Consider the following 26,624-nt stretch of genomic DNA (forward strand, 5'->3'; position numbering starts at 1 on the left):
AGGGGACGGGGCAGAGGACACCCTGCAGGACCTCTCCTACGGGGCAGACGGGGGCGGGGGTTCACGCCAAGGGCCCTGCCCTCAGCTCGGGGTGGGATGGGGGCTGTAGTTCTACCACCGCCCGATCTCCGCCTCGCCCCAGCCGTCTGCCCAGCCTCCTTCCCGCCCTCCCAGCACCGCCCCGGGGGCGGGGACCAGCCTCCCGTCCCGCCCGCCCTGCACCGCCCCGAGGGCGGGGACGGAGGGGCCTTCCGGCCTGCGAGGCGTCCACCCGCAATTACCCGCTCCGGCCTGGAGCAGCAGCTGGAGGACACGGCGGGCGGCGGTGAGCCCAGACGGCTGCCCCCTCCCAGGGCTCGCCCGGCCTCTCGCCCCCACAGCCCCCCCAGCACCCGGCACTGCACCCCTACGCCCCACCCCGCCCCCAGGCGGCTTCCTTGGGGAGAAATGTTCCCGGGCAGAGTTCTCACTTCCACCCACAGGGCCGGGGCTGGGGTGCGGCGTGGAGAGAGCCTGAGGGTCAGGACGGAGGTCGGAAGGGGGGGTTGGGAACTCCCTGGGGCCCCTGGAGATCAATATGAGGGGTAAGGGCTCCAAAGTGGGGGCTCTGGGAGCCAGGGCTGCCCAGGGGGGCCCACATTGGGGGGCACCAGCCACGTTCCAAGGGCAGGGGCTTTGGGGTTAATAGCATCAAAAGAGGGAGATCCAACCAACCAGGGGTCCCCTGACCCCCCCTTTTCCAGACTCCTCCGCTGAGCAAGCCTTCCCATGGCGGACGCCGGCGAAGACCCCACCATATTCACTGCCCACTCCCTGCCCAGTGACCCCCGGCTCTGGGCCACCGTGACCAACGCGTACCTGGGCACACGTGTCTATCATGACACGCTGCACGTGAATGGCGTGTACAACGGGGCCTTGGGGGACGCACATCGAGCCATCGTGCCCAGTCCCCTCGGCGTCCAGCTGGAGGCCCCCGCGGGCACCGGGGAGCAGCTGACCACGACCTTCGTCCTGGACACCAACACAGGTAGCCCCTGCCTGTCCCCCCGCCCCCGTGTTCCAGGTTAGTGGGGGGCCCTCACAATCCTATCCTGGCATCTCCCAACGCAGGGTGCCCGACTCAAAGAAAGGAGGCCCCGGAGGCTGCCTTGCCAGCTCCGGGAGGCTGGGGGTCCTGCCCGGCGGGGTGGGGTCCCGGGGCAGCCGGCGCTTCCTCCACAGGCAGTGGGGCTCCAGGGGGGCTCACCTCACGGAGGGGGGGCTCAGTCCCAGTGCAGAAGGGTCCTGGCTGCCCCGCGGGGGGCGGGTGTGATGGGCCGTCCCCCCACCCCGGGCAGGCTCCTTTCTGCACACCCTGGAGGGCGCCGGCTTCCGGGCCTCCCAGCGCGTCTACGCCCACCGCCGGCTGCTGCACGTGCTGGCCTGCAGCGTGTCCATCGCCCGCTCGGCCCCGGGCAGCCGGCCCGTCACGGTGCCGCTGCGGTCTGCCTTCTCCCCAGAAAGCCCGGACTTGGACCTGCATCTGGGGCCTGACTTCCAGGGAGCCCGGTGAGGAGGGGGGCGGGGGGCAAGCCGGGGGGGGCCCCCCCGAGAAAGCCCCGCCTGAGACAGCCGCGCTCTCGCAGGTACCTGTACGGCCGCACGCTCACCCCCGAGCAGCCTGGGGGAGCGCGGCAGGAGGTGCACATGCTGTGGACGCCGGTGCCCCCCGCCCTGACCCTGGGGGAGGGCGAGCAGGACGGGACCTGGGAGTTCCTGACCGTGGTGGGCGGCAGCCAGGCCGAGGCCCGGGCCTGCCTTTCTGAGGCCCTGGAGCTGCAGGCCAGGGGGGCGCTGTACCCCACCCACGCCCAGGCCTGGGCGCAGCTCTGGGAAGGCTGTGGCCTGGATGTGGTGGGGCCCCTGCCCCTGCGCCAGGCCCTGCGTGGTGCCCTCTACTACCTGCTCAGCGCCCTGCCCGAACCCGGGGTCCCAGGATACGTCTGCCACGGACTCAGCCCCGGGGGCCTCTCCAACGGGAGCCGTGAGGAATGCTACTGGGGCCACGTGTTCTGGGACCAGGTGTGCGCCCTCCGCCCCAGCACGCACCTGCACGCGTGGGTGGCACACAGGCAGAGGGTCCCTGGGCCCAGGCAGGCCCTGCGGGGGTGGGGCTGTGGCTGGGGAAGCACAGGGACCCCGGCAACAGGGAAGGCTTCCCGGAGGCGGTGGCATCTCGGCTGGCGGATGCGGGAGTCTGCTGGAAAAGCAATCCAGGCGAGGGGACCGGAAGGCTCAAAGCCCCGGAGCTGGAGAGGGCCTGGCACCTGGCCAGGGCGGGGGGCGGGGCTCACGAGGCAGGAAGAGCAGTTGTAGGGGGGCTGCAGGCGCCGTGAAGACCTGTTAATTGGGGTGTCACACAGACAGGTGTGGGTTCTGGAAAGACCCGTGTAGCTGCTAAGGAAACGTGGGGGGACGGTGAGGCCGGGCAGGAGCGGGAGCCAGGAGAGCCGGGACTTGGGGACCAGCGGGGCTGTGGCCCACTTCACCCTCCGGGTCAGGCAGCCGGTGAGCAACAAAGCCGGCTCCCCGCCAGCTGCCCACACCCGATCCTGGCCGGAGCCCCAGGCCAGACCCAGGTGCCCCCTGGGGAGGGGAAGCGCTGGGCCAGGGACCCGAGGGTGTGAGCTGGAACTGGGGACGTGTGGCAGGCAGGCCAGGGGGGCCCGGGACAGACCCAGGTGGGCAACAAGGAGCTATGCTGCCCTGAGCCCCCCAGGGCAGAAAGGGGGCGGGGGGGCAGGGGGCGAGAGCTCGAGGCCGCCCCTCTGGCTGTGCTCCCAGGATCTCTGGATGTTCCCAAACCTCCTCCTGCTCCAGCCCCAGGCCGCCAGGGCTCTCCTGCAGTACCGCATCCAGACGCTGGGTGGGGCCCTGGACAACGCCCGGAGCCTGGGCTACCAGGTGAGGGAGGCCCGAGTGCCCACCCCGCAGGGTCCCTGGGAGGGCTGATGTCGCCAGACCCCGCTGGGGGTGGGGGAAGGGCATCTGGGGTTCTTACAGGGGCTCAGCAGCATTGCCAGCCTGCACTGTACAGGTGGGCACAGCCTGGCTGCCACCCAGCGGGTCTCCTCCCTGCCCTGTGCCAGGGGCAGCCACAGTGGAAACTGGCCCACGGGGGGTGGGGGGGAGATGGGGGCAATACAGTGGCACCCGGGAAGTTGGTGCTCCCCTCTGCCCTCTGTGGCTGTAGGCTGAGAGTATTGGGAAATATGTGAGCTACCCCCAAGCCCCCGATAAAGAATCCGGTCTGCACCTCCCCCAACCCTCAGGGAGCCAAGTTCGCCTGGGAGAGCGCGGGATCCGGGCTGGAGGTCTGCCCTGAGGACATCTACGGGACCCAGGAAATCCACGTCAACGGCGCCGTGGTGCTGGCCTTCCAGCTGTACTACCACAGCACCCAGGTGAGGAGGCAGCGCCCAGGTGAGGAGGCAGCACCCAGGTGAGGAGGCAGCACCCAGGTGAGGAGGCAGAGCCCAGGTGAGGAGGCAGCGCCCAGGTGAGGAGGCAGCACCCAGGTGAGGAGACAGCACCCAGGTGAGGAGGCAGAGCCCAGGTGAGGAGACAGCACCCAGGTGAGGAGACAGCGCCCAGGTGAGGAGGCAGCACCCAGGTGAGGAGGCAGCACCCAGGTGAGGAGGCAGCGCCCAGGTGAGGAGGCAGAGCCCAGGTGAGGCGGCCTCTGCCCCCCAGGCGTGGCCACTCCTCCTGTGGCCCTGCCCCCAGCTGGGACTTCCTGCCTAGAGCCAGTCCAGGCCCCTGGGAGCCACACATCCACTCCTGGGTGCTGGGCATGGGCAGGACGTGCAGGCCCACCGAGAACTGAGTCCTGGGTGCCGGGGCCTGTTCCAACCTCTCCTCCCCCAGGACCTGCAGCTCTTCCAAGAGGCTGGCGGCTGGGACGTGGTCAGTGCCGTGGCTGAGTTCTGGTGCAGCCGTGTGGAGTGGAGCCCTGCAGAGGAGGAGTACCACCTGAAGGGTGCGGGCAGGGCGGGGAGTGGGTGGTCATGGGGGGGAGGGTGGTCATGGGAGAGGGTGGTCATGGGAGAGGGTGGTCATGGGGGGGAGGGTGGTCATGGGGGGGAGGGTGGATGGTAATGAGCTGGTGGATGCTCGTCAGTTCAAGGTCAGGGTCAGGTCAGGGTTAACTTGATGTTGCCAGCCCACACTGGCCTGTGCATCGGGCAGGTCTCAGACCCTGCACTAAGCACCATCGTGCCTTTGTGCCCAGGAGTCATGCCCCCTGACGAATACCATTCCGGGGTCAACAACTCCGTGTACACCAACGTCCTGGTCCAGAACAGGTCAGACCCAAGACCCCAGCCCAGCCCAGGCGTGCGGGGGGGGGGGGGGGGGCAGCCGAGTGCCAGAGCTGCAGCCCCCGCCTCTGCCCCAGCCTGCGCTTCGCCGCTGCCCTGGCCCGGGACCTGGGTCGGCCCGTCCCCAGCCGGTGGCTGGCCGTGGCTGATAAGATCAAGGTGCCCTTTGACCTGAAGCGGAACTTCCACCCCGAGTTTGATGGGTATGAGCCTGGTGAGTGGACTCAGGGCCCCTTCGAGGCCCCTTCTGCCCCCCAACTCCCCCTTCCCGACATGGGGTCCCTGTCCTCCTTCCCCCTCAGCAGCCCCTGCCCCCCCCCCCCAGGAGAGGAGGTGAAGCAGGCAGATGTTGTGCTCCTGGGGTACCCCGTCCCCTTCTCCCTGAGCCCTCAAGTTCGCAGGAGAAACCTGGAAGTTTACGAGGCTGTGACGTCCCCCCAGGGCCCGGCCATGACGTGGGTAAGAGGGGTGGTTCCCACGGCAGCCCCAGCCCTGCCCCCCTGGCCTGCCTTCCGTCCCCATGCCGTGGACCTCACCCCAACGTGCCCTCTGCCCTCTGACCCCAGAGCATGTTTGCCGTGGGCTGGATGGAGCTGAAGGACGCCAGGCGGGCAGGGGACCTCCTGGGCAGGAGCTTCGCCAACATCACCGAGCCCTTCAAGGCCAGCCTGGGCCCCTCCACCCGTGCCCTGGCCACACCGCTGCTGCGCGGGCCGGGGTGGGGGAGTGGGGGCCCCGCTTCCGGGGTCACAGCACTGTGATGGCCACCGGACCTTCCAGGAGCAGGGGCAGCGGCCTGGGGCGGGGGGCGGGCTGTGTCTGGTCTTCCCCGCACTGACTGCCTCGCCCCTGCAGGTGTGGACGGAGAACGCCGACGGGTCCGGCGCCGTGAACTTCCTGACGGGCATGGGGGGCTTCCTGCAGGCGGCGCTCTTCGGGTTCACAGGGTTCCGGTGAGTGGGGGACCGGTGAGTTGGGGGACCGGTGAGTGGGGTGACTGGTGAGTGGGGTGACCGGCAGAGGGAGGTCACCTGCCCTGCCTGCCCTCCTCACAGAGCCTCCCCTTCTGCAGGATCACCCGGGCCGGCGTGACCTTTGACCCCATGTGTCCGGCGGGGGTCTCTGGAGTGCGTGTCTCCGGCATCTGCTACCAGGGGCACAAGCTTGACTTCTCCTTCTCCGAGGGCGCCGTGACGGTGGAGGTCAGGACCCCGGCAGGGCCCGGGGCGCCCCCTCTGGAGGTCGAGCTGTGGCCGTCGCAAACCCGGCTCCCCCTGAGCCCAGGTAGGCTGCTGCCCCCAGACCCACCCAGGGGCCCTAGGCCAGTGGCCCCCCGGCTGGCCCGGCGTGTGCCCTCCCCCTCAGAGTGGGCCGCTGTCCCTGCAGGACACAAGGTCTCCTTTGCCCGCTCTGCGGGCCGGATACAAAGGTCACCCTTGGAGGAGCCGAGGCGGCAAGTGCTGCTCCCAGAATCCCCTGGGAGAAACTGCTGAAGACATTGGAGCCCACGGCACCCCCCTGGACACCTGTGGGCCCCCCAGCCCCGGAGCCCCTCACCTGGTGCTGTCCTGGCTTTAGGGACCCCTCGGGACCTCCTCTCTGGCACTCCCTATGCGGGGCGTGGGCGGCTGGCTGCACCCACTCCTCCTGGTTGCCCTCCTGGCCTGGCCTCTGCCTCCACCCACCCTCCACCTGGCAGCCAGGCTCACGGGCTCCAGGAGAGGTCTGGCTTCTTTGGCCTGAAGTTCAAGGCTGCCGCTAGCCCGACCCTTTCCCTGCCTCACCCGTACCCATCGCCTCCCACACCAGCATGCCTGCTCCTGCGCCCGAGGCTGGCCCCTGCACCTGCCGTGCCCGAGTCACTTGCCCAGGGAGCGGTGGGCCGAGGCGGGCGGGCCTGGCGTGGAGGGCAGCGGGGATGGGGCGGGCTCGCCCTGCGGAGTCGGAATTCCTCTGACTCAGCCGAAGCTTCGCCACCAAGAACTCGCCATGTCACGACACCGAGGCTCCGTCGTGCTTGGGTCCGGGTGCTCTGGGCTGTCGGGAACTCAGCGCCCTCCGTCCCGGGCGCCCCGGCCTCGGGGCCACTTCAGTCAGGTTGGACAGCCCCATCCCATGCCTTTCCTCAGCCAAGTGGGGTGCACAGCAAGACCCCGTATCCTCTCTCTGACCAGCAGGAAGGACCGAGCCAAGGCCCTGGGCCTGTCTGTGCGGGGCAGGCTGCTCTGGGCTGGAGGAAACCCGGGTCCTCTGGGGTTTCCCAATGAGGCGTCCGCGGGGAAACTTGGCGAGGGCCTGCCCCTGGTAGGCAGCGGCCTGACGGGTCAGGGGCCTTCAGCCTGCCCAGGACACAGCCTGGGTGCCCGCGACCTCATCCCCCCCTGGCGTGACTGCACCTCTGTCCTCAGCACCTGGGCACGGGCGGGCCACCTTCACGCCCATCACAACCCTCAGACCGTTCCGTGGGGGCCATGTACCTGCCCCCCCCCCAGGCTGACCCCTGCTCCCAGCCTTATCCAGCACGGTTGGTCCCTTCTTGGGCCAAACCCGGAGCTCAGGGCGGGCAGGCGGTCTCCATCCCGGGCCAAACTGCCCTCGTCCTTGGTCCAACGTGGGACCAGCGCGCAGCTCAGGCCAAGGCTTTGTCCCCACCCCCAGGCCCGGCCAGCGCTCCTCGGCCTCCGGGGCTGGCTCAGGGCAGCACACACTTCTCAGCTCGGGCTGGGGCGCTGCGGGCAGGTGGCCAGGGAACCGTCTCTGCGGGCACGTGGGGCATGGCTGGGCCACTGTTGGTGTCGGGGGAGGGGGGAGGGGGTGGGCAGGCTGTACGTTGGGAACTCCAAGTGCAGTGGCTAAACAGGCCTCTCCCGCCAGCCCAGGCGGAGTGGACAGGCCAAGGGGGCTCCCTGGGGACGGAAGGGACCCTGGGTGGGGTGATCATAACCCCATCCACCCTGTGCTTAAGGCCCCTGCAATTAGCCTGCCCTGTCATTGGCCCGGCCACAGCAAGGCCCCGGGACCTCACCCAGCCACACAGGGTGTGTGCATGTGTCCGACCGCCCCCTCTGCCAGCCCGCTGGCTCGGGGTGCACCAGGCGGTGAAATACCAGGACATGGGCCTGGCACCAAGGGCGCTGAGAGTGTCCTCACCCCCATGTCCGCCCTCTGCACAGCTGGGGGGAGGGGGGTCCCTATGTGCATGAGCGAGCCTGTGTGCGCGGAGGGCGTGTGGCCATGCCTGTGTGCGCCTGTGTCCTGGGTCCAGCCATACGGACGCCCTGCGGGGCCTGAGATTTCTCAGAGTTAAAGGGTCCGACCCAGTGACCCAAAGGAGATGGGCACACACCCAACCCACAGACAGGAGCGCTCTCCCTGGCCAGGGACTCCCACTCACCTTGCACGCAGACACGCGCACAGGCACGCACGCACACACGCAGACGGGGTGGGCACACGTGGAGTCGGGGAGACACACCACCCATGCTCCGGAAGAAAGGCCACGAAACCACAGCGCCCGGCCGGGCAGCCGAGATGAAAGCTCGAGTTCCCAAACGGGATTCTGAAATGCGCCGGCGCCTCCGCCCAGAAGCCGCAGGCCGCCGGGGCCCCAGGGGACGGCCGAGACCACAGCCGAAAGCAGGACATTCCGAGCAGGCCGACCCCCTTCAGTGCCGGGGTCCACCCAGGGGGTCTGGTGGTGGGTGCCCGACACCCTCCCCGGCCCCAGCCAGGAACCAGCCGGGGGCCCCATCTGGAACGAGGCACTTTTAATTGTGAGCGCAGGCTGAGCCTGGGGCGCGGGGAGGGAGGGTCTGGCTGGGGCAGGGTTAGGGGACCAGGGACCATCAAGGTTAGGGTGAGGCCTTGGGGTCCAAAAGGGGGGTCTTCAGGGTCAGCATTAGGAGCCCGGCCTGGAGCTGGGGGTGGGCCTCAGGCCTATACATAGTCGGGTTCCGGGAGGTCAGGGTCCGGCCCCCGCGGGACAGGGACAGGGCCGGCCTGTCAGTCGTAGTCCGAGTCGTCGAACTTGGTGCTGAAGAAGGCGGCCGAGTCCTTGGCCAGCCGGGACAGGTGCAGGGCCCCGGTCACCACCAGCGCCAGCAGCAGCAGGGGCGGCACCAGGGCCCACATGGTGGCCAGGATGTTGTAGCACTTGGCCTTGGAGGCCAGACGCCGGGCCTCGGCCAGGTCTCCCGCCACCTTCTGGTCCCGGGCCTGCAGACGGCGCAGGGCCAGGTCGTGACCTGCGCCGGGGCCTGGGGGGCCCGTGTCCCCCACCCCAGGCAGCCCTGGTCCCCACCTCGGAGGGCCATGGGGACCCGGAATCTGGATGGAGGGGACATGGCCATGGGCTACTCCCACTCCCTTCACTGCCCCAAACTGGACTCGGGGCTTTGGCCCTGGGGCAGGGGGAGGAGGGGGTCAGCCTAGGGTGGGACTGCAAGGGACAGCTGCCTCCTCCCGGGCCAGCATAAGCCCCCAAGGGCCCTCGGGTGGGGAGTCCGCTGGGGGGTTGCTCATGGGAACCCCAGCATCTGAAAAGCCCCCATCGCCTCTGTGCTCTTCGCAGTGGGCCAGACGCCCCTAAGGACACCCCTCCATCTCAGAAGCACCCCCTTAGTGGGGACGCCCGAGGACACCCCCCATCTCAGAAGCACCCCCTTAGTGGGGGCCCCCTGAGGACACCCCCCATCTCAGAAGCACCCCCTTAGTGGGGACGCCCGAGGACACCCCCCATCTCAGAAGCACCCCCTTAGTGGGGACGCCCGAGGACACCCCTCCATCTCAGAAGCACCCCCTTAGTGGGGGCCCCCTGAGGACACCCCCCATCTCAGAAGCACCCCCTTAGTGGGGCCCCCTAGGACACCCCCCATCTCAGAAGCACCCCCTTAGTGGGGCCCCCTAGGACACCCCCATCTCAGAAGCACCCCCAGTGGCCCCCTGAGGACACCCCCCATCTCAGAAGCACCCCCAGTGGCCCCCTGAGGACACCCCCATCTCAGAAGCACCCCCTTAGTGGGGCCCCCTAGGACACCCCCATCTCAGAAGCACCCCCTTAGTGGGCCCCCACCTTGACGGAGTAGGCCAGCGCCAGGAAGCCCAGGCAGCACAGGTTCAGGTAGAGGGTGCTGAACAGCGACCAGAGCAGGTGGTCCCGCGGCGGGGGTCCCGGCGCCCCCAGCGCCACCGCCGTGTGGGCGGCGCCGTCGGCCTTGCGGGGCGTCGGGGCGCGGGGATCCTCGCGGGGGTACGCGGTGTCCATGGGTTCCAGCGCCGTCGCCTCGCTCCACGGCCGGCCGCTCCGAGGGGCGCAGGGCGGCTTATACCCGCGCCCCGGGCCCGGCGCTAAATATACCGACGAATGGGAGCCCCGGCCCTGCCCGCCCCGCCCCCCAGCCCCGACCGCCGCCCGCGCCCCACACCGCCCGGCCCAGCAACCTCCCCGCGGACGCCGGGGCGTGAGGACGGGGTCACCCTGCGCACCGCGCTCCAAGGACCCCCAGCGGCCTGTGCGCGGATGACCCGCGGGGCCTGCTGCGGGGTGGGGGTGCTGCGGGGGTGGGGGTGCTGCGGGGGTGGGGGTGCTGCGGGGGTGGGGGTGCTGCGGGGTGGGGTGCTGTGGGGGTGGGGGTGCTGTGGGGGTGGGGGTGCTGCGGGGTGGGGGTGCTATGGGGGTGGGGCGCCGGCAGTGCAGCCCAGCCCTCAAAGGCTCCTCGGCCCTGGTGGGGCGGGGCCAGCGCCAGGGAAGCCCTCAGGTCAGGGGGGAGGGGGAGGGGAGGGAAGGCCAGAAGCCACAACCCTCCGCCCAGAACTGAGTGCAGGCCCTGCTGTCACCCTCCTTCAGCGTCCAGCCTTGGGGCACCGTCCCCCCAGCCTCCCCCCTGCAGGACCCTCCTCCCTGGGCCTCAGCCCCTCCTGCTCTGACGCGGGACCCCGGGCGGGGGCACCCTCCTGCCAGGCATCCCCACCCCCACGGACAAAGCACAGCGCTGGGCCTGGATTAGGTGCTGCAGGGAGGTCCCAGCGGGTGTGGGTGTGGGTGTGGGTGTGGGTGGTCCCTCCCTCTGGCGGCGGGGACTGAACGGGGACTGACCGGGGACTGACCGAGAACCAGCGGGAGCAGCTGCTGCCCACAGACCAGAGCCCGCAGCCCCACCTCGCCCGCAGCTGGAGCCCAGGCGAGCCGGGTCCAAGGGCAAGGCTCCTGCAGAGGGGTCACCTCCCTGACCAGCCCCGGCCACCTGGCCCCAGCCTCTCAGGCGCCTGTGCAGGGCCTGGGTTCGAGTTGAGGATGGCTCCAGCCCACCTGCATCCGGGCCCTGGCAAAGGCTCAGGCCCAAAGCCCGAGGGCGCCCGTCCCTGGGAGACCCTTCCTGGCACCGGCAGCTCCAGCCAGCAGGCCCTGGCGGTTTGGTGGGAGGACCGGTCCTTCCTCTCAGGGTTTCTGTCCATCGAGGCTGAGGCCTCTGTCCCTCCAGGGCCACTGGCTGTCCCTCACCCTGCCCCCTGCAGAGGAGCAAGGACAGAGCTGGTGGGCTGGAGGGCGGCTCAGGAGGGGCTGGGGCCTGGGCTGCACCCCTGCACCCCACGTGCAGACACCGCGGTCTCCAGAGGACCCGCCAGCCGCCCTCACCCAGCACCGCTGCTCCCAGCCCCTCGGAGTCAGCGGGGCTTGTCCCGGGGCCAAGGGTGATCTGGCCCAGTGCCCCTTGGGTCAGGGTCAGACACTGGGAAGGAGGGGACCCCTCCTAGGCCCCTGGTCCAGCGGCTGCTCCCAGCTGGAGGCCAGAAACCAGGGACATCTGAGAAAGTGCCAGGACCCTCCGAGCAGCAAGGGGGCCTGTCTCAGGGGCGGGCTGGGGACTGGGCAGTGCCCCGGCCCAGGGAATGCCAGATGGTCACGTACAGGCGCACTTTATTGAGCTCAGCTGCAGACAGGTGTGTGTACAGGGGCAGGGTGAGGGGTGGGCGCCTGGGCGGGGCCAGGGGGGTGGGAGGACTCGGCACCTGCCGTGGCAGCGACTAGAAGCCGCCTCCGTAGGAGTTCTGCTGCACTGCATGGATGACTCCCGGGAGCACAGTGGCCACGAGAACAATGAGTCCGATGGTCATCAGGATGCCCAGGACCGCGGCAACGATGTTCAGGCACTTGGCGGTGGACCCATGGCTCTGGGCGCCAATCACGTCTCCCACCATCTTCCGGTCCCTAGACTGGGGGAGAAGAGATGGTGAGGGGTCTGGACGGGCCCTGGGGACAGCCAGGTGCTGTGACTCAGCCCCCACCTGTCTGCTCCCCGCCCCAACCAGCCTCCACCTGCCCTCAGCCAGGTCAGATACCCCCTCCCTGTTCCCTGGAGCCTGAGCAGGCCAGGCCAGGGGGCCTCCCTCACAGCCTCTCAGCCTCCCCAGGGCCTCAGGGCCCCCCTCCCCCTGCCCTGGGCCCTTTGCTGGCTTCCCCGCCCTCCGCCCCGAACCACCCCCCAGGGCTCTGCATCTTTGAGGACTTTGCCTTTTTCTGGACCAGACTGGAGGCCTGAGGGGCAGGTGTGGAGGACGGAGCCCTGTAGTGGGGACGGAAAGGAGAGCTCCAGGGTGGAGACAGGTGGCGCCCGTCTGTCCCTCCGTCCGTCCGTCCGCAGGCTCCTCCACGCAGCCCCCCGCGGACTCTCACTGGATGAGCCGCCGCCTGACCCCCAGCACATCCGCACAGAAAGCGCTCACGAGGGCCCCCCACCCCAAGGCCGCCGGGCAGCAGACCTGTGGGGGCTCGCCCTCGCTTTCCGGGGAAGCCCCGCGCACACACCCACCTTCACGGAGTAGGCGAACGCCACGAAGCCCAGGCAGCAGGTGTTGAAGAAGAGGGTGTTGAACAGGGACCAGACGATGTGGTCGGGCACCGCCGTGTCCGCCTGGACGTGGACCACGGTGGACCTCACGGGCCCCGGGTTCTGGGGACCCCCCATGAAGGTCACCTCGTGTTCCTCCTTGATCATCTCTGGTTTGGGGGGCAGGTGGGGTCCCAGGTGAAGAATGTGGACGCGTCCTGAGGCAGAGCCTGGAGCAGAGTGGGTGCGGCCGCTGGGACTGTGGTCAGGCCCCTCCCTGGGGGATTTCTGATTTCTCAGAAGCGTCCGTTTCCGGGTGTTTGGTAAATCGGTGATTTGGCTGGTTGCTAGGAGGTCAGGTTACGCTCTGGCCCTGGGAGGCAGGCTGTGGTCCACGGGGGAGGGCTGCCCGTCCCGGCACTCAGGTCAGGACTTGTCTCCTGCCTCTCATGGGCGGGGGGGGAGGGGGATGTTTCCCAGCCTGGAGCCCCCCCCTGCTCCCCCTGCCCCCCCAGGCAGGGCCCCACCTGTCATCACACAGACCCCACACTCCAGCGGCCGAGGAGGCTATGTGCTGATTCCACTTCTTTTTTCTGGGTTAAGCCTTTCTCTGAGCTGTTAATGTAAAAAAAACAAAACAAGAAACATTGAAACCTGTAAAGAATTTTTGTAAGTTTATTTGATCCAAACTGTGGACTTAGGCCGGGAAGCAGAACCTCAACGAATTGAGAGAAGGCTCCGGAAATTGGCAATTGGCAGGTTACACCTGTGTTTATACATTGAAATCAAAGGAGGGACGTAGGTGGGTGACACGAAATCCATTGGGGATGGACTAGAGAGGCGGGAGAAAGCAAAGCGGGGAGCGGGGGGACCCCTGGGGTTGGGTAAAAAGTGAAATGACGGACACACACTTAGGTGGGTGCAGGGACAACTAACAGGATAATGAGGAATCTGTGGTCTCTGTCCTGGCGCCCAGCACAGTAGGTGGGGCCCCAGGGGCTCCAGAAAAAGGGGAGTTACAAGTGACCCAGACATTTCAGGGGTGTGTTATCCCAGATGCAAAAAGACAGACAGGCTCCGTGAAGGTGAAGGTGACCTTGTCAGGGAAGATGCCGGCCTAGGAGGTGACTGCCCACCGTCACCGCTTTAGGTCAAGTTTCCTTCCAGACCATCCTTTGCGGTGACTTTAGGTCTCTGCGTCTGCAGCACCGCCACGCAGGCCTCCCCGGAGCTGTCAGGTCAGCACGTGGCCCCATCGTCCACAATATAAACGCAAAAGCCAAGTTTTGGTTAATGTTCATGGAGCATATTTTTCATTTTATGAAATTCAAACTTTTCTAGCCTTTTCTCAAAGTTTGTATCTTATAAGAAGCATAAATGTTTTTGAAATTTTAAACCAGCTTTAGCAAGCAATGAGTTTGAGTAAGTTTAAAATCTGACCATTTGATTTAACTTTCTTTCGTCAATGGCACTTCCTTTCTTTTTTTTTTTTTTATATTTCTTTATTGATTTCAGAGAGGAAGGGAAAGGGAAAGAGAAAAACATCAAGGATGAGAGTGAATCATGGATTGGCTGCCCCCTGCACGTCCCCCACTGGGGATCAAGCCCACAACCTAGGCATGTGCCCTTGGCCAGAATTGAACCTGGGACCCTTCAGTCCGCAGGCGGACGCTCTACCCACTGAGCAACACCAGCTAGGGCAATGGCACTCCCTGTCGCTCCCTCTCTTAGTCTCTCTGACCAGACCAGAGACTGGTCCACTCTGTTTTATTGATGACAGGTGTGCACTTTCCCTGCCCTTTTTAATGCTTCACCTACAGGTTATACCGAGTCATTGAGGTTTCTTCAATCCCAATATGTATGTCCTGTAAATATTTCCTGGACAATAAAAGGACCTTAGTGCTCAGCCAGCGTGACTCAGTGGTTGAGCTTCAACCTATGAACCTCAACCTCTGGGCTCAGGGGTCGACGCTCATCCACTGAGCCACACCGGCCGGGCTGGGAAATTTCTTTTTAAATCTATTTCTTTCTGTTTTTAAATCAAGATAATTGACACAGGGCACCGTGTCCTCTTCAGGTGTACAGCTAAGGACTTGTTAGGGCGGGAAGGAGACAGCGGGGGCCAGCTGTAGTTCTGAGACATACGAGTCCTGCTCTGTTAGCCCTGATGGTTTTGTTCTGGTGAAAGGAGCTGTGTGCCCGGGAACCTGGGAGCGAACTCGAAATGTGGTCCATTGTCCTTATCCCAGAGCTGCCTGACACCCTGGGCAGACTCACACACTGGTTGGGGACCCAGAGGCACCTGCCCTGTGCCGCCCCCAGCCCCGTCGCCCGTAATCTGTAACCACAGTGAAGCAGGAGTTTTAGGGGTGAGATAGGACGGGTTTGGGAAATTTTAGAAATCTTGGAAATGAGGGGGACCGTGGAGGAAGCACAGGGCTGGGAGCCGCAGAAGGTCCATATTTACAAAATGAAGGGAAGGAAGCCTTCATCCTGAAGGAGAAGGAGAACACTAAGGAAGGAGGGGGGACCTCACACGGACCCTGTGAGGTTGGACCTTCAGCCCCGGAGTGACTGCAGTACCCAGGCTGAGGGAATGGTGACCAATCGGAGGGGACATCAAGGCACCAGGCTCTGCAGCCTTCATAAGCCACAGGGAAAGGGACACAGGGGGACCTTTCCCCGCCTCAGGTGGGCGTCCGCTCTGTGGGACGCTTCCCTCTCCCCACGTGGGAGTCTGTCCTTCTTCTTCAATGAATCTCCACCTTTGCTCTACCACCCTCTGTCCGTGGATCCATTCTTCGATTCCGGCGGACAAAGAATCCGGGTTCCAGTCCGAAAGTTCCGTATCCGTAATACCCATTCCTGTTCCTTTTGCCTCCTTCCCCATGAAATCTTTGTCCTTCTATTCCGTAAGAGCAGCTGGCGGCCCTAGCCGGTGTGGCTCAGTGGATAGAGCATCGGTCTGCCGACCGAGGGGTCCGGGTTCCATTCTGGTCAAGGGCATGTACCTGGGTTGCAGGCTCCTCCCTGGCCCGGGCCCTGGTGGGGGGTGGGGTGGGGGGGAGTGCAGGCGGCAACCAATCAATGTGCTTCTCTCACATCGATGTTTCTCTCTGTCTCTCCCTCTCTCTTCCACTCTCTAAAAATCAATGAAAAACATCCTCAGGTGAGGATTAAAACAATAATAACAAAATAATACCTTTAAAAAATAATAGCAGCTGGCTAATGGGGAGGGGGCAAGGGCAGATGTGTGTGGAGTGCCACACATCGCTGCAAACAGGTGTTCTTTTTTTCTGTGATGAGGACTTTCAAGACCTCCTGCCGGCCCTGGGCCGTTTTCTCAGTGGTTGGGGCATTGAGGCTCCATTCAGGTCAAGGGCACACACCTGGGTTGCAGGCTCCATCCCAGGCCCTGGGTCAGGGCGTGTGTGGGAGGCAGCCCATCTATGTGTCTCTCTCACATCAACAGAAAAAAATATATATATATACTCAGTGAGTTTTAACAACAAAATCTACTGTTTTAGCAACTTTAAAATGCACAATGCAGCGCTAGCTGGTTTGGCTCAGTGGATAGAGCGTCGGCCTGCGGACTGAAGGGTCCTGGGTTCGATGCCGGTCAAGGGCATGTACCTTGGGTGCGGGCACATCCCCGCTGGGGAGTGTGCAGGATGCAACTGATCGATGTTTCTCTCTCATCAGTGTTTCTAACTCTCTATCCCTCTCCCTTCCTCTTTGTAAAAAGTCAATAAAATATATTTAAAATTAAAAAAAAGAAAGAAAAGCTACAGCAGCCCTGGCCGGTGTGGCTCAGTGGTAGAGCGTCAGCCCACACACCAAAGGGTCATCGATTCAGTTCCCAGTCAAAGGCACTAACCTCACACCTGGCTGGCAGGTTCGGAGGCAACCAGTCGATGTCTCTCTCTCTCTCTCTCTTTCCCCCTCTCCCTCCCTCCTTTCCACTCTCTCTAAAAACCAATGAGGGGGAAATATTCTCAGATAAGAATTAACAAAAAGAAAAAAAAAAAACACACAACAAAAACGATGACAATTTTTAAGGGCAAAGGACCTGAATCACATTCTCCAAGAAGATTGCTGGCTCGATCCCCAGTGGGGGGCTGCAGGAGGCAGCTGTCGATGCTTCTCTCTCATCAATGTTTCTGTCTCTCTCTCCTTCTCCCTTCCTCTCTCTGAAATCAATTTTTTTAAAAACACATACTTTTTTTTTTTTAAAGGAAGACATACAAATGGCCAACAAGCATCTGAAAAGATATTCACCATTATGATTACTAAGAAATGCAGATCAAACCACAAGGAGCTACTGAAGCATAGTAACCTCCATCTTGGGTAAAAACTGCTGTTTAAACTTTAACCCTGCTATTCTGGCTTCTGTAAACATTTGCTTGTTAAATAATAGGGAAAATTAAGACTACTCCCATTCCAGAGAGGCCATAAACTATGTCCCAGACAGAGTTGAGTGCTGGCGCCAGGCCAGGCCTTGGGATATGGTCTCACACCCTATCCCAGCACAGGGGACTTTTTCTCAGAAGGTCCAGAAGTCTCATTCCAAATTTGGAAAAAAAGGAGCTGAAAACATACACTGAGTGGCCAGATTATTAAGATCTCTGAACGCATAATAATCTGGTTACTCAGTGTGTGTGTGTGTGTGTGTGTGTGTGTGTGTACGGCATATATATATATATATATATATAGTAGAGGCCCGGTGCATGAATTCATGCATGGGTGGGGCCTGGCCATTCTGGCCAGGGGGAGGGGACATGGGCAGTTGGCCGGCCTGCCTGCTGGTCGAACTCCTGGTCGAGGGGTCAATTTGCATATTAGCCTTTTATTATATAGGAGATACACTGAGTGACCAGATGATTATGCATTCAGAGATCATCATCAGCTGGCCACTCAGTGTATAAATAAGGGAGACTTCCACCATATTGGGCCCCAGAATTTGAGAAGCAAGATTTCCTCTGGGCCTGCTAGCGCTAGTGAAGTGAACAGGACTCCAATCACATTTGGCTTATTGATGAAGGCGTCCTCTGATTTACATCTGACACTGCCACGTCACTCCCATTCGGATGGACGTCACCAAAGTGCCAGGGAATAGCAGTGTGGTGCGGAGAGAGAAGCCGACCCCTCCCGCAGGGCTGGCGGGACGTGAAATGGGGCAGCCGCCCGCCTCCAAACAGAGCTACCACGCCACCCAGCAACTCTCCCCCCAGGTGTCTGGGGGACGTGAAGGCATGTCTGGACCCCTCGGGCACTGTGGTCATGGCGGCATGCTGGCCCCAAGGTGGCCCAGGTGCCTGGCAGTGGGTGAGAGACCAAACACCTCACCCTCCAGGCACACACACGGCGGGTGTTACTCCGCCCTAAAAGGAAGAAAGTCCTGACGCGCTACCCCGTGGATGGCCCGCAAAAGCGTTTTACAAAGAAAAAGAAGAACCCTAACCGGTTTGGCTCAGTGGATAGAGCCTCGGCCTGCGGACTGAAGGGTCCCAGGTTCGATTCCAGTCAAGGGCATGTACCCTGGTTGCGGGCACATCCCCAGTGGGGGGGGGGGGGGGGTGCAGGAGGCAGCTGATCGATGTTTCTCTCTCGTTGGTATTTCTAGCTCTCTATCCCTCTCCCTTCCTCTCTGTAAAAATCAATAAAATATATTTAAAAAAAAAAAAAAAAGAAAGAAAAAGAGGACAGACTCCAGGTCACCCAGGCTCCACCCGGAATAGGCAATTCCATGGAGACAGAGCTGGGTGGCGCCCGGGGACGGGGCAGGGAAGTGGGGTGATTACCTAATGGGCTGTGGGTGCCTTCCTGCGGGGAAGGAAAGTTGACTCTAGAGACAGCGGTGGTTGCACAACACGGAGAGGGCAGTAAACGCCACGGAAACGTACGTTTCCGAGCGGCTCATTGTACGTCCTGTGAGTTCCGCCCGGAGCCGGCACATGCGCAGGGATGGGCTCGGGCTCAGGAACGTCGGGGCAGGAGGCCCAGGCTTCTCAGCGGCCCACCTTTGCGTTGTTGGTGCGCCCCGACATGTTCCCTGACCCCCCCAGGCCCCGCCCCCCGCAAAGAGCGGGGCTTACGGTTTCAGTCATTTGAGTAACCTGTGTCCAAACATCAGTTCACCACAGATTTCAACACCGTCAGCTGAGGCCACGCAGGACACAGCCGTCAGAGTTACCTAAGCGGCGGGCGCAGCAGCAGTGCCCCGGGGGGCGGACCCGGCTCCAAGGCCGAGCTTTATGGTTTTCAAACCCGGTTTCCCTCCCCACCCCCCGGGGGGCTGTGAGAATGCGGCCGGACAGACCGGAGGCTGGGGGAGCGCGGTCAGCTGGAGCTGTGTCCGAGGAGGCCTACGCGCGCTTACTAGAAAAAGGCGAAATCTCCTCCCGGATCCGTTCAAAGAAGCAGAGACAACCACGTCGAACAAATTAGATAAAGCGGGGGGGGGGGGGGGGGGGGAACAGCGCCCCAATGGAGGTGTCAACACTAAGGCAGCGTCATCTACAGGGTGACGGGGAAAGAACCAAAAACGGTGAGCACGTCCCTCGGGGGCTCGGCAGAGAGAGAGAGAGAGAGACAGAGAGAGAGAGGGACAGAGAGAGAGAGGGAGGGAGGGCGCCCCGGCCCGTGAGGTCCAGCGAGAGGCACAGGAAAAGGAGGCGAGGGGAAGCTAACAGCCGGGCCGGGGCTGCGCACGGCGGGCTGACCCGTGAGTGCCGGGGCCCCCGGAGAGGACGGGCGAGAGTCGAGGGACAGAAATCATGTTTGAAGAAAGAAGGCTGACAGGTCACAAACGTGGTGGAGGATGGTAACCGGCCGTCATTCCACGCCCGGAAAGGAATGGTTATCCCAGCAGGTCCCGGCCTCTGCCTCACCCACGCCACTGTGATCCCGCGCCCCTTCATCAGCCGGGGCAGGGGCACCCGCTGAGCTGCCCCCCCCCCCCGCCCCCGCGGCGGCCAGGAAACAGCGAGGTGGGCGGGCTGCCCCCCCCCCCCCCCCCCCCCCCGCACTGGCCTGTGTCAGGACCCCCTGCCCTCTCTCCACACCAGGCGCCAGGCCGGGGCCCCTCCAGGCCCGGACAGCCCCGTGCACGTCGGCTCCGCCAGTGGGGCCGCCGCTGGGTCAGTGGGTCCAGGGGAGCACAGGGCCACACCCGCTCTGTCAAAGGACCGTTTCCCACGGAAACGGCTGCAGCTGGCACCGGTGGGGCCCGGGGAGGCGCTCACAGGACCAGAACTTGGAAGCTGAGGCCCAGCACGGAGGCCAGACCTCTGGCCACGGGGGAGCCGTGGGCCCCGGGAGGCTGGTCTGCAGCCTTGACCCGCTGGGCTGCCCGGGGGGGGGGGGGGGGGGGGGGAGGCCAGGGGTCCTGAGGGCCGGGCCAGGCCTGCGCCAGGGGCACCCACACCCGCCTCCACGCAGGTGAGGCCTGCGGGTGGCAACGGCACAACTTGACCCTCAGGCTAGTCAGAGCCGTGTCCTGCTCCTCCGTGCCCGACCGCTCCCCCAGAAGGGGCGGCCTAAGACCGAGTCAACCTCCCACCTCGCGCCCTGCCTGTAACCCAACACCTCTGCAAAGTGATGGGGGGCAGCGGGGAGGAAGGAGGGCGGGGCTTGCGCAATCTGCGGCCCTGCACCTGGAGGCTGCTGCCCTGTGCCCCGCATCCTCCCTCTCCCACCCCAGCCACCTCCTCCGGCATCCAGCGCCCATGTCCCTGCTCACGGCCCCCACCCCCGCCAGAGAGGGCCTGCAGGGTCCCCTGGGACAGGCAACCGGGGCTGCTGGGTCCAGGCCCAACCAGGAGGCAGCCGCCCCACCCGCAGCGTGTGCTTCGGCGGAGCGGCCTGTGCCATGAGGGTGGGCTGTGGGGCGGGCTCACGCTGGGCTGGAGTGTGGGGTCCACGGACAACAGGGAGGGCCCTGCGGGGGGGGGGGGACCTCACAGGCGTGGGCCTGGGCTGGGGGAGGAGCGGAGGCTGCGGGCTGGGAAAGGCCTCCTTGAGGAGAGAAGGCCTGGGATGAGTGACAGACAGGAAACTCACACGAAGACGGGTAGGATTTCCTCCCAAGTTCTTCTGTCACCTGACATCATGGGTGTCTTCCACGCCCCCTAGGAACCAGCCAAATCACCAATGTTGAAAACCCCAGGAAATGGACGTTTCTGAGAAATCAGAACTCCCCCAGGAGGGAGGGGCCTGAGCGGTCCCAGCAGCGGCAGCCACTCTGCTCCGGGCTCTGCCTCAGGACACATCCGCCTTCTTCACCTGGGACCCCACCTGCTCCCCAAAGATGGAGATGACCAAGGAGGAACACGAGGTGACCAACCTGGGGTATCCCCAGACCCCGGGGCCCGTGATGTCCACCGTGGTCCACGTCCAGGCGGACACGGTGGTGCGTGACCACATCGTCTGGTCCCTGTTCAACACCCTCTTCTTCAACACCTGCTGCCTGGGCTTCGTGGCGTTCGCCTACTCCGTGAAGGTGGGTGTGCGCGGGGCTTCCCCGGAAAGCGAGGGCGAGCCCCCACCGGTCTGCTGCCCAGACGGCCTTGGGGTCGGGGACCACAGTGTGTGAGCACCTGTGTCTGTGCAGGTGACAGTGAGGCTGCCGGTGAGGGTTAGGGTTAGGGTTAGGGTTAGGGTTAGGGTTAGCTGTGAGGGAGGCCCCCTGGCCTGGCCTGCTCAGGCTCCAGGGAACAGGGAGGGGGTATCTGACCTGGCCGAGGGCAGGTGGAGGCTGGTCTGGGCGGGAAGCAGCCAGGGTCAGGGCTGAGTCGCAGCACCTGGCTGTCCCCAGGGCCCGTCCAGACCCCTCACCATCTCTCCTCCCCAGTCTAGGGACCGGAAGATGGTGGGAGACGTGATTGGCGCCCAGAGGTTTGCGTCCACCGCCAAGTGCCTGAACATCTGTGCGCTGACCTTTGCCCTTCTTGTGTTGGTCAGTTTCCTCATTCATTTCATCGTTGTATCTACTTCGAACATTTCCAGGCAATACTGATGTCTTAGTGACAGAGGCCACTGGTACTTGCCTGTAGCCGAGACGGTCATGTGTTCCCTGCGTAGACGCACAGGTGTCTACAATGGAGTTCAATAAAGCACATGTATGTGAAAGGCTGTGTTTTCACCTGGGGAGGGTCCTGTGAGAGCCCAGCTGCCCCTGAGACTGAGCCCACCCCCCTGCCCCCCTGCCTGCTGCCCTGGGGTGGGGGTGGGCTCAGTGGCACCTGGCCCCAAGCTGGGGGCAACACATGGAAAAGGCTTTGGGGGTGGGGGGGTCCCTCCTTCCCAGAGGGCTGAGCCCTGACCCAGGACAAGCTCATCTGGGAGCAGTGGCCCTGGACCGGAACACCCCTGGCCCCCAAGGTCCCCGTGGTCTCAGGCCGCCGGTGCAGAGCCCAGGGATCCCTGCTCTTCAGGTGGAAGAGGAAGCCGGGCCCTGACCCGGAAGTGAGCCCGGCACCTGGTTCAGGTTTCCCAGGTGCCGGCGCTCAGGGTGCCTCAGGGCGGACCCTCTGCCACCAGCGGGGCGGACGGCCAAGCCTGCCCCTTGCTCCTGGGCACCGGACACCAGCCGTGGTCCTCCCACCCCTCACCCGCGCCCCCTTCTCTGCCCCAACAGCAGCGCCCTAAAGCCAGGAGGCGGCCTGCGGGGTGGTGTCCCCAGGATGCACCACAGGATCTCCCCAGGACGCCCGTGTCCCCAGGGGTCCCACTCGGAGCAGGAGGGGCGTCAGGCCCCCGGGAGGACGGCCCTGCAGGGGGGAGGCTGCCGGGCCCGCCGCGCTGGGTCAGGGAAACGCGCGCTGCTCCGTGGGCCCAGACCTGAGGCCGGGAAGGGGGGCGCCGCGGTCCCTCCGCCGGCGAGGCCCCGCCCCACCGCTAGGCCCCGCCCCACCAATAACGCCCCGCCCACCAATCCCGCCAATGGGGTCAAGCAAATTCCCCAGCCCCGCCCAGGTCTCTTCCGCGCCCACCAGCCGAGCCACGCCCACCGCGGGGCCGGGAACGCCCACATCCGGGCCAGAGCGGCTGTTCCGCCGTCAGACCGCCCCCAGCTCACGGCCGCGTCCCCCGAGCCCGGCCGGCTGCACCGGGACCTGCCGCGGCGCTGCCCGTGCGCCGGCGGGAAGCCTCGGGGTCCGTGGAAGGTCTCCAAGGGCCGAGGCCACGGGCTCTGCCGGCCGCACCAGAGCGTCTCCCGCCGGCGGCGCGTCCGTCCCAAGTCCCAGCCCCTCCGGCGGCTTCCCTCCAGCGCGCAGCGCCCTTCCTGCCCGCGGTCCCGCGGGGGATCTCCGACCCGCCCTGGGCGCTGAGGCCGGGGTCGGCGTCCCCGGGCGGCGCCCCCTCTCCTGTCCCTGGAGAAGCGAAGCCTTCCTCGACCCGGAGGGGGTCCGCCAGCCTCCCCCCTGCAGGACCCTCCTCCCTGGGTCTCAGCCCCTCCTGCTCTGACGCGGGACCCCGGGCGGGGGCACCCTCCTGCCAGGCATCCCCACCCCCACGGACAAAGCACAGCGCTGGGCCTGGATTAGGTGCTGCAGGGAGGTCCCAGCGGGTGTGGGTGTGGGTGGTCCCTCCCTCTGGCGGCGGGGACTGACCGGGGACTGACCGGGGACTGACCGAGAACCAGCGGGAGCAGCTGCTGCCCACAGACCAGAGCCCGCAGCCCCACCTCGCCCGCAGCTGGAGCCCAGGCGAGCCGGGTCCAAGGGCAAGGCTCCTGCAGAGGGGTCACCTCCCTGACCAGCCGCGGCCACCTGGCCCCAGCCTCTCAGGCGCCTGTGCAGGGCCTGGGTTCGATGTGAGGATGGCCAGAAACCAGGGACTTCTGAGAAAGTGCCAGGACCCTCCGAGCAGCAAGGGGGCCTGTCTCAGGGGCGGGCTGGGGACTGGGCAGTGCCCCGGCCCAGGGAATGCCAGATGGTCACGTACAGGCTCACTTTATTGAGCTCAGCTGCAGACAGGTGTGTGTACAGGGGCAGGGTGAGGGGTGGGCGCCTGGGCGGGGCCCGCGGGGGGTGGGAGGACTCGGCACCTGCCGTGGCAGCGACTAGACGCCTCTGCCACTCTGCATGCCCTGCTACAGTGTCCGAAAGTATATGGGGAACACAAGGACCACGAGAACAATGAGTCCGATGGTCATCAGGAGGCCCAGGACCAGGGTCACGATGTTCAGGCACTTGGCGGTAGATGCATGGCTCTGGGCGCCAATCACGTCTCCCACCATCTTCCGGTCCCTAGACTGGGGGAGGAGAGATGGTGAGGGGTCTGGACGGGCCCTGGGGACAGCCAGGTGCTGTGCCTCAGCCCCCACCTGCCTGCTCCCCGCCCAGACCAGACTCCACCTGCCCTCAGCCAGGTCAGATACCCCCTCCCTGTTCCCTGGAGCCTGAGCAGGCCAGGCCAGGGGGCCTCCCTCACAGCCTCTCAGCCTCCCCAGAACCTCAGGGCCCCCCTCCCCCTGCCCTGGGCCCTTTGCTGGCTTCCCCGCCCCCCGCCCCCCGAACCACCCCCCAGGGCTCTGCATCTTTGAGGACTTTGCCTTTTTCTGGACCAGACTGGAGGCCTGAGGGGCAGGTGTGGAGGACGGAGCCCTGTAGTGGGGACGGAAAGGAGAGCTCCAGGGTGGAGACAGGTGGCGCCCGTCTGTCCGTCCGTCCGTCCGCAGGCTCCTCCATGCAGCCCCCCGCGGACTCTCACTGGATAAGCCGCCGCCTGACCCCCAGCACATCCGCACAGAAAGCGCTCACGAGGGCCCCCCACCCCAAGGCCGCCGGGCAGCAGACCTGTGGGGCTCTCCCTCGCTTTCCGGGGAAGCCCCGCGCACACACCCACCTTCACGGAGTAGGCGAACGCCACGAAGCCCAGGCAGCAGTAGTTGAAGAAGAGGGTGTTGAACAGGGACCAGACGATGTGGTCGGGCACCGCCGTGTCCGCCTGGACGTGGACCACGGTGGACATCACGGGCCCCGGGTTCTGGAGATACCCCGGGTTGGTCATCTCGTGTTGCTCCTTGATCATCTCCGGTTTGGGGAGCAGGTGGGGTCCCAGGTGAAGAAGGTAGACGCGTCCTGAGGCAGAGCCCGGAGCAGAGTGGGTGCGCTGCTGGGACCGCTCAGGCCCTCCCCGTTCCCGGTGTTTATAGGCGGCAATGGGCTGGTGGGGAGGGGTGTCCGAGGAATGAGTGAGTGTCTCATAAAAGTTTATGGTCCTGTTCTCCGGGCTGAGTCACAGCATTGCTGTGCTCAAGGCCCTTCTAGCGGCCTTCCGGGATGAGCCCACCGCGGCCTTGGGGTGTGACCTTGGCGGGGAACACACCTGGGACAATAATTAATCTGATTGTGGGGGCATTGACTCTGTCTCACTTTGCATTTATTTAAGTTTTTACAGGACAAAGGCTGTCCCCAGAGCACCTCTGAGCAGCTGTGTCGCCCCACCTGGGAGCCACAGAATCTGAACCCTGGGCTGCCCCTAGTGTCGGCTTTTTTAAAATATATATTTTTTATTGTTTTTTTACAGAGAGGAAGGGAGAGGGATAGAGAGTTTGAAACATCGATGAGAGAGAAACATCGATCAGCTCCCTCCTGCACACCCCCTACTGGGGATGTGCCCGTAACTAAGGCACATGCCCTTGACCGGAATCGAACCTGGGACCCCTGAGTCCGAAGGCCGACGCTCCATCGACTGAGCCAAACCGGTCAGGGCATCCTAGTGTCTGCTTTAAGAAAGTGTGAGTGAGCCCTAACCGGTGTGGCTCAGTGGATAGAGCGTTGGCCTTCGGACTGAAAGGTTCCAGGTTCAATTCTGGTCAAGGGCATGTACCTTGGTTGGGTGCGTGCAGGAGGCAGCTGATAGATGTTTCTCTTGCACGGTGACATGTCCATCCCCAGGGTTCTAGAACCACAGTCTGACATGCGTGGTTCTGTCCCCGTGTGTACAAAACCTCGGGCAAGGGTTGCGGGAGACTGACCATGTTGCTCTGAGCGCACGCGAGCCCCAGGGGCGCAGCCCCGTCTGCGGTGTCCTCTGACCGGGAGCGTCTCCTCCAGCCGGCCACGAGGTTCCTCGAGCCGGGAGCGCCGTCTCTACGTGTCCCGTGATGGCCATGTTCAAGTTTTCCTGAGACCTCCAAAGATTTCATGTGATGTTTAAAATATGTTTGTTGATTTTTAGAGAAAGAAGGAGTGAGAAAGAGATAGAAACATCCAGCTGCCTCTTGCACGCCTCCCGCTAGACTGAGCCGGCAACCTGGGCTTGTGCCCTGACTGGGAATCAAACCAGCAGCCTCTTGGGTCAGCACGCAACCACTGAGCCACACCAGCCGGGCAAAAAGATTTCTTTCTTTCTGTCTTCCTCCTCCTCCTCCTCCTCCTCCTCGTCTTCCTCTTCCTCCCCCAAGGATATTTTCCCGTTGACTTTTAGAGAGAGTGGAAGAGAGAGGGAATGGCAGAGAGAAACATCCATGTGAGAGAGACACATCGATTGGTTGCCTCCTGCACTTGCCCCGACCAGGGCCGGGGCTGGGGAGGAGCCTGCAACCGAGGTACGTGCCCTTGATTGGAATCGAACCCAGGACCCTTTGGTCCACAGGCCGATGCTCTATCCACTGAGCCACACCGGCTAGAGCAAGATTTCATTTTTTTAAGAAAGGAAGCAGGGTCTGCTGAGGATGTGGGGGGCAGGCTTTGGGGACAGGGCTGCACCTCTTTATCCAACGGCCCCCACTCCGGTTTCCAGATGCATGCGGCCACCACAGCCAAGGGTCCCCTCCCCTCCCCACCCCAGACCTCCATCTGGACTCCACACGGGGCTCTTCCCTCCCCTGAGTTGGGGGCCGCTGGGGAAAGTGTCGGGAGCGACCTCAGCTGACAAAGTCCTGAGAGGGCAGGTTTCACAAAGTGGCCGGCCTGTTCATGCATCCCGCCCCCCCCTTAGGCTTAGAGACCCCCAAGCACAATAGTTAGTAATCACACATTCTGCCCCTAGAGCTTAGTTAACCTTGAAGCACAGTTAACCTTGAAGCACAGTAATTATCCTTCAGCAAGAAGCATGGCCAGATTATCTGATGGAAAGGAGCTTAGGTGACGTCAGAGGTGTGTGTATAGGTATAGTCGTTGGGATCTTAGCCAAGATACGGAGCTTTGTGTAAAGGTCAGTGGGACACCTGGAACAAAGGGGTATAATCACGCTTACCACATTACAGGAATGATGTATTGTATGGAACGTGACTGACCCTGTATAAAAGTGTGGAGAAAAACAAACTCGGGAAGTGCTACTGCCCTCCCGACCCCATCCTGTTCTCTGTCTGTCTTTTCTCATCCTCACCCCCTTGCAGGTCCTGTTCGACTGAAGCCGGCGGGAAATGCCGGAGCTCACACAGACCCTTGCCCCATCAGACCCCGTGGGAGAGGTGGGTGCGCTCCTTGGC

General features: G+C 64.0%; 5 protein-coding genes across 6 annotated transcripts; 2 read left to right on the forward strand and 3 right to left on the reverse strand.

Moving 5' to 3' along the window:
* The first annotated feature begins 768 nt into the window (after positions 1-768).
* PGGHG (protein-glucosylgalactosylhydroxylysine glucosidase) lies at positions 769-5,851 on the forward strand. The gene is made up of 13 exons (XM_008159628.3): positions 769-1,027; positions 1,338-1,548; positions 1,626-2,061; positions 2,824-2,943; positions 3,312-3,443; positions 3,907-4,018; positions 4,271-4,343; positions 4,436-4,572; positions 4,684-4,817; positions 4,925-5,020; positions 5,214-5,311; positions 5,431-5,642; positions 5,745-5,851. The coding sequence occupies exons 1-13, from the start codon at positions 769-771 to the stop codon at positions 5,849-5,851; spliced, it is 2,127 nt and encodes a 708-aa protein (XP_008157850.2).
* A 2,228-nt stretch (positions 5,852-8,079) lies between these two features.
* Positions 8,080-9,712, reverse strand: IFITM5 (interferon induced transmembrane protein 5). Its single transcript, XM_054725437.1, has 2 exons — positions 9,427-9,712; positions 8,080-8,570 (listed from the first exon to the last, which is right to left on the reverse strand). Exons 1-2 carry the CDS (start codon positions 9,616-9,618, stop codon positions 8,358-8,360), a joined length of 405 nt encoding a protein of 134 aa, XP_054581412.1. The 5' UTR covers positions 9,619-9,712; the 3' UTR covers positions 8,080-8,357.
* A 1,542-nt stretch (positions 9,713-11,254) lies between these two features.
* LOC129151092 (interferon-induced transmembrane protein 3-like) lies at positions 11,255-12,494 on the reverse strand. The gene is made up of 2 exons (XM_054724836.1): positions 12,164-12,494; positions 11,255-11,567 (listed from the first exon to the last, which is right to left on the reverse strand). The coding sequence occupies exons 1-2, from the start codon at positions 12,347-12,349 to the stop codon at positions 11,379-11,381; spliced, it is 375 nt and encodes a 124-aa protein (XP_054580811.1). The 5' UTR covers positions 12,350-12,494; the 3' UTR covers positions 11,255-11,378.
* Positions 12,495-18,660: 6,166 nt separating this feature from the next.
* Positions 18,661-21,310, forward strand: LOC103302556 (interferon-induced transmembrane protein 2-like). 2 transcript variants are annotated; one of them, XM_054724932.1, is made up of 3 exons: positions 18,661-18,728; positions 20,315-20,681; positions 21,033-21,310. In XM_054724932.1, the coding sequence occupies exons 2-3, from the start codon at positions 20,490-20,492 to the stop codon at positions 21,195-21,197; spliced, it is 357 nt and encodes a 118-aa protein (XP_054580907.1). In that variant the 5' UTR covers positions 18,661-18,728; positions 20,315-20,489; the 3' UTR covers positions 21,198-21,310. The 2 variants fall into 2 exon arrangements, with proteins under 2 accessions (XP_054580907.1, XP_054580906.1); XM_054724931.1 differs by lacking the exon at positions 18,661-18,728 and adding an exon at positions 18,794-19,170.
* Positions 21,311-23,112: 1,802 nt separating this feature from the next.
* Positions 23,113-24,217, reverse strand: LOC103302587 (interferon-induced transmembrane protein 3). The gene is made up of 2 exons (XM_054725272.1): positions 24,032-24,217; positions 23,113-23,438 (listed from the first exon to the last, which is right to left on the reverse strand). The coding sequence occupies exons 1-2, from the start codon at positions 24,215-24,217 to the stop codon at positions 23,277-23,279; spliced, it is 348 nt and encodes a 115-aa protein (XP_054581247.1). The 3' UTR covers positions 23,113-23,276.
* Between the last annotated feature and the right edge of the window lie 2,407 nt (positions 24,218-26,624).

Source organism: Eptesicus fuscus, chromosome 13 (genome assembly GCF_027574615.1).
Source record: "Eptesicus fuscus isolate TK198812 chromosome 13, DD_ASM_mEF_20220401, whole genome shotgun sequence".
NCBI classification, from domain to species: domain Eukaryota; kingdom Metazoa; phylum Chordata; class Mammalia; order Chiroptera; family Vespertilionidae; genus Eptesicus; species Eptesicus fuscus.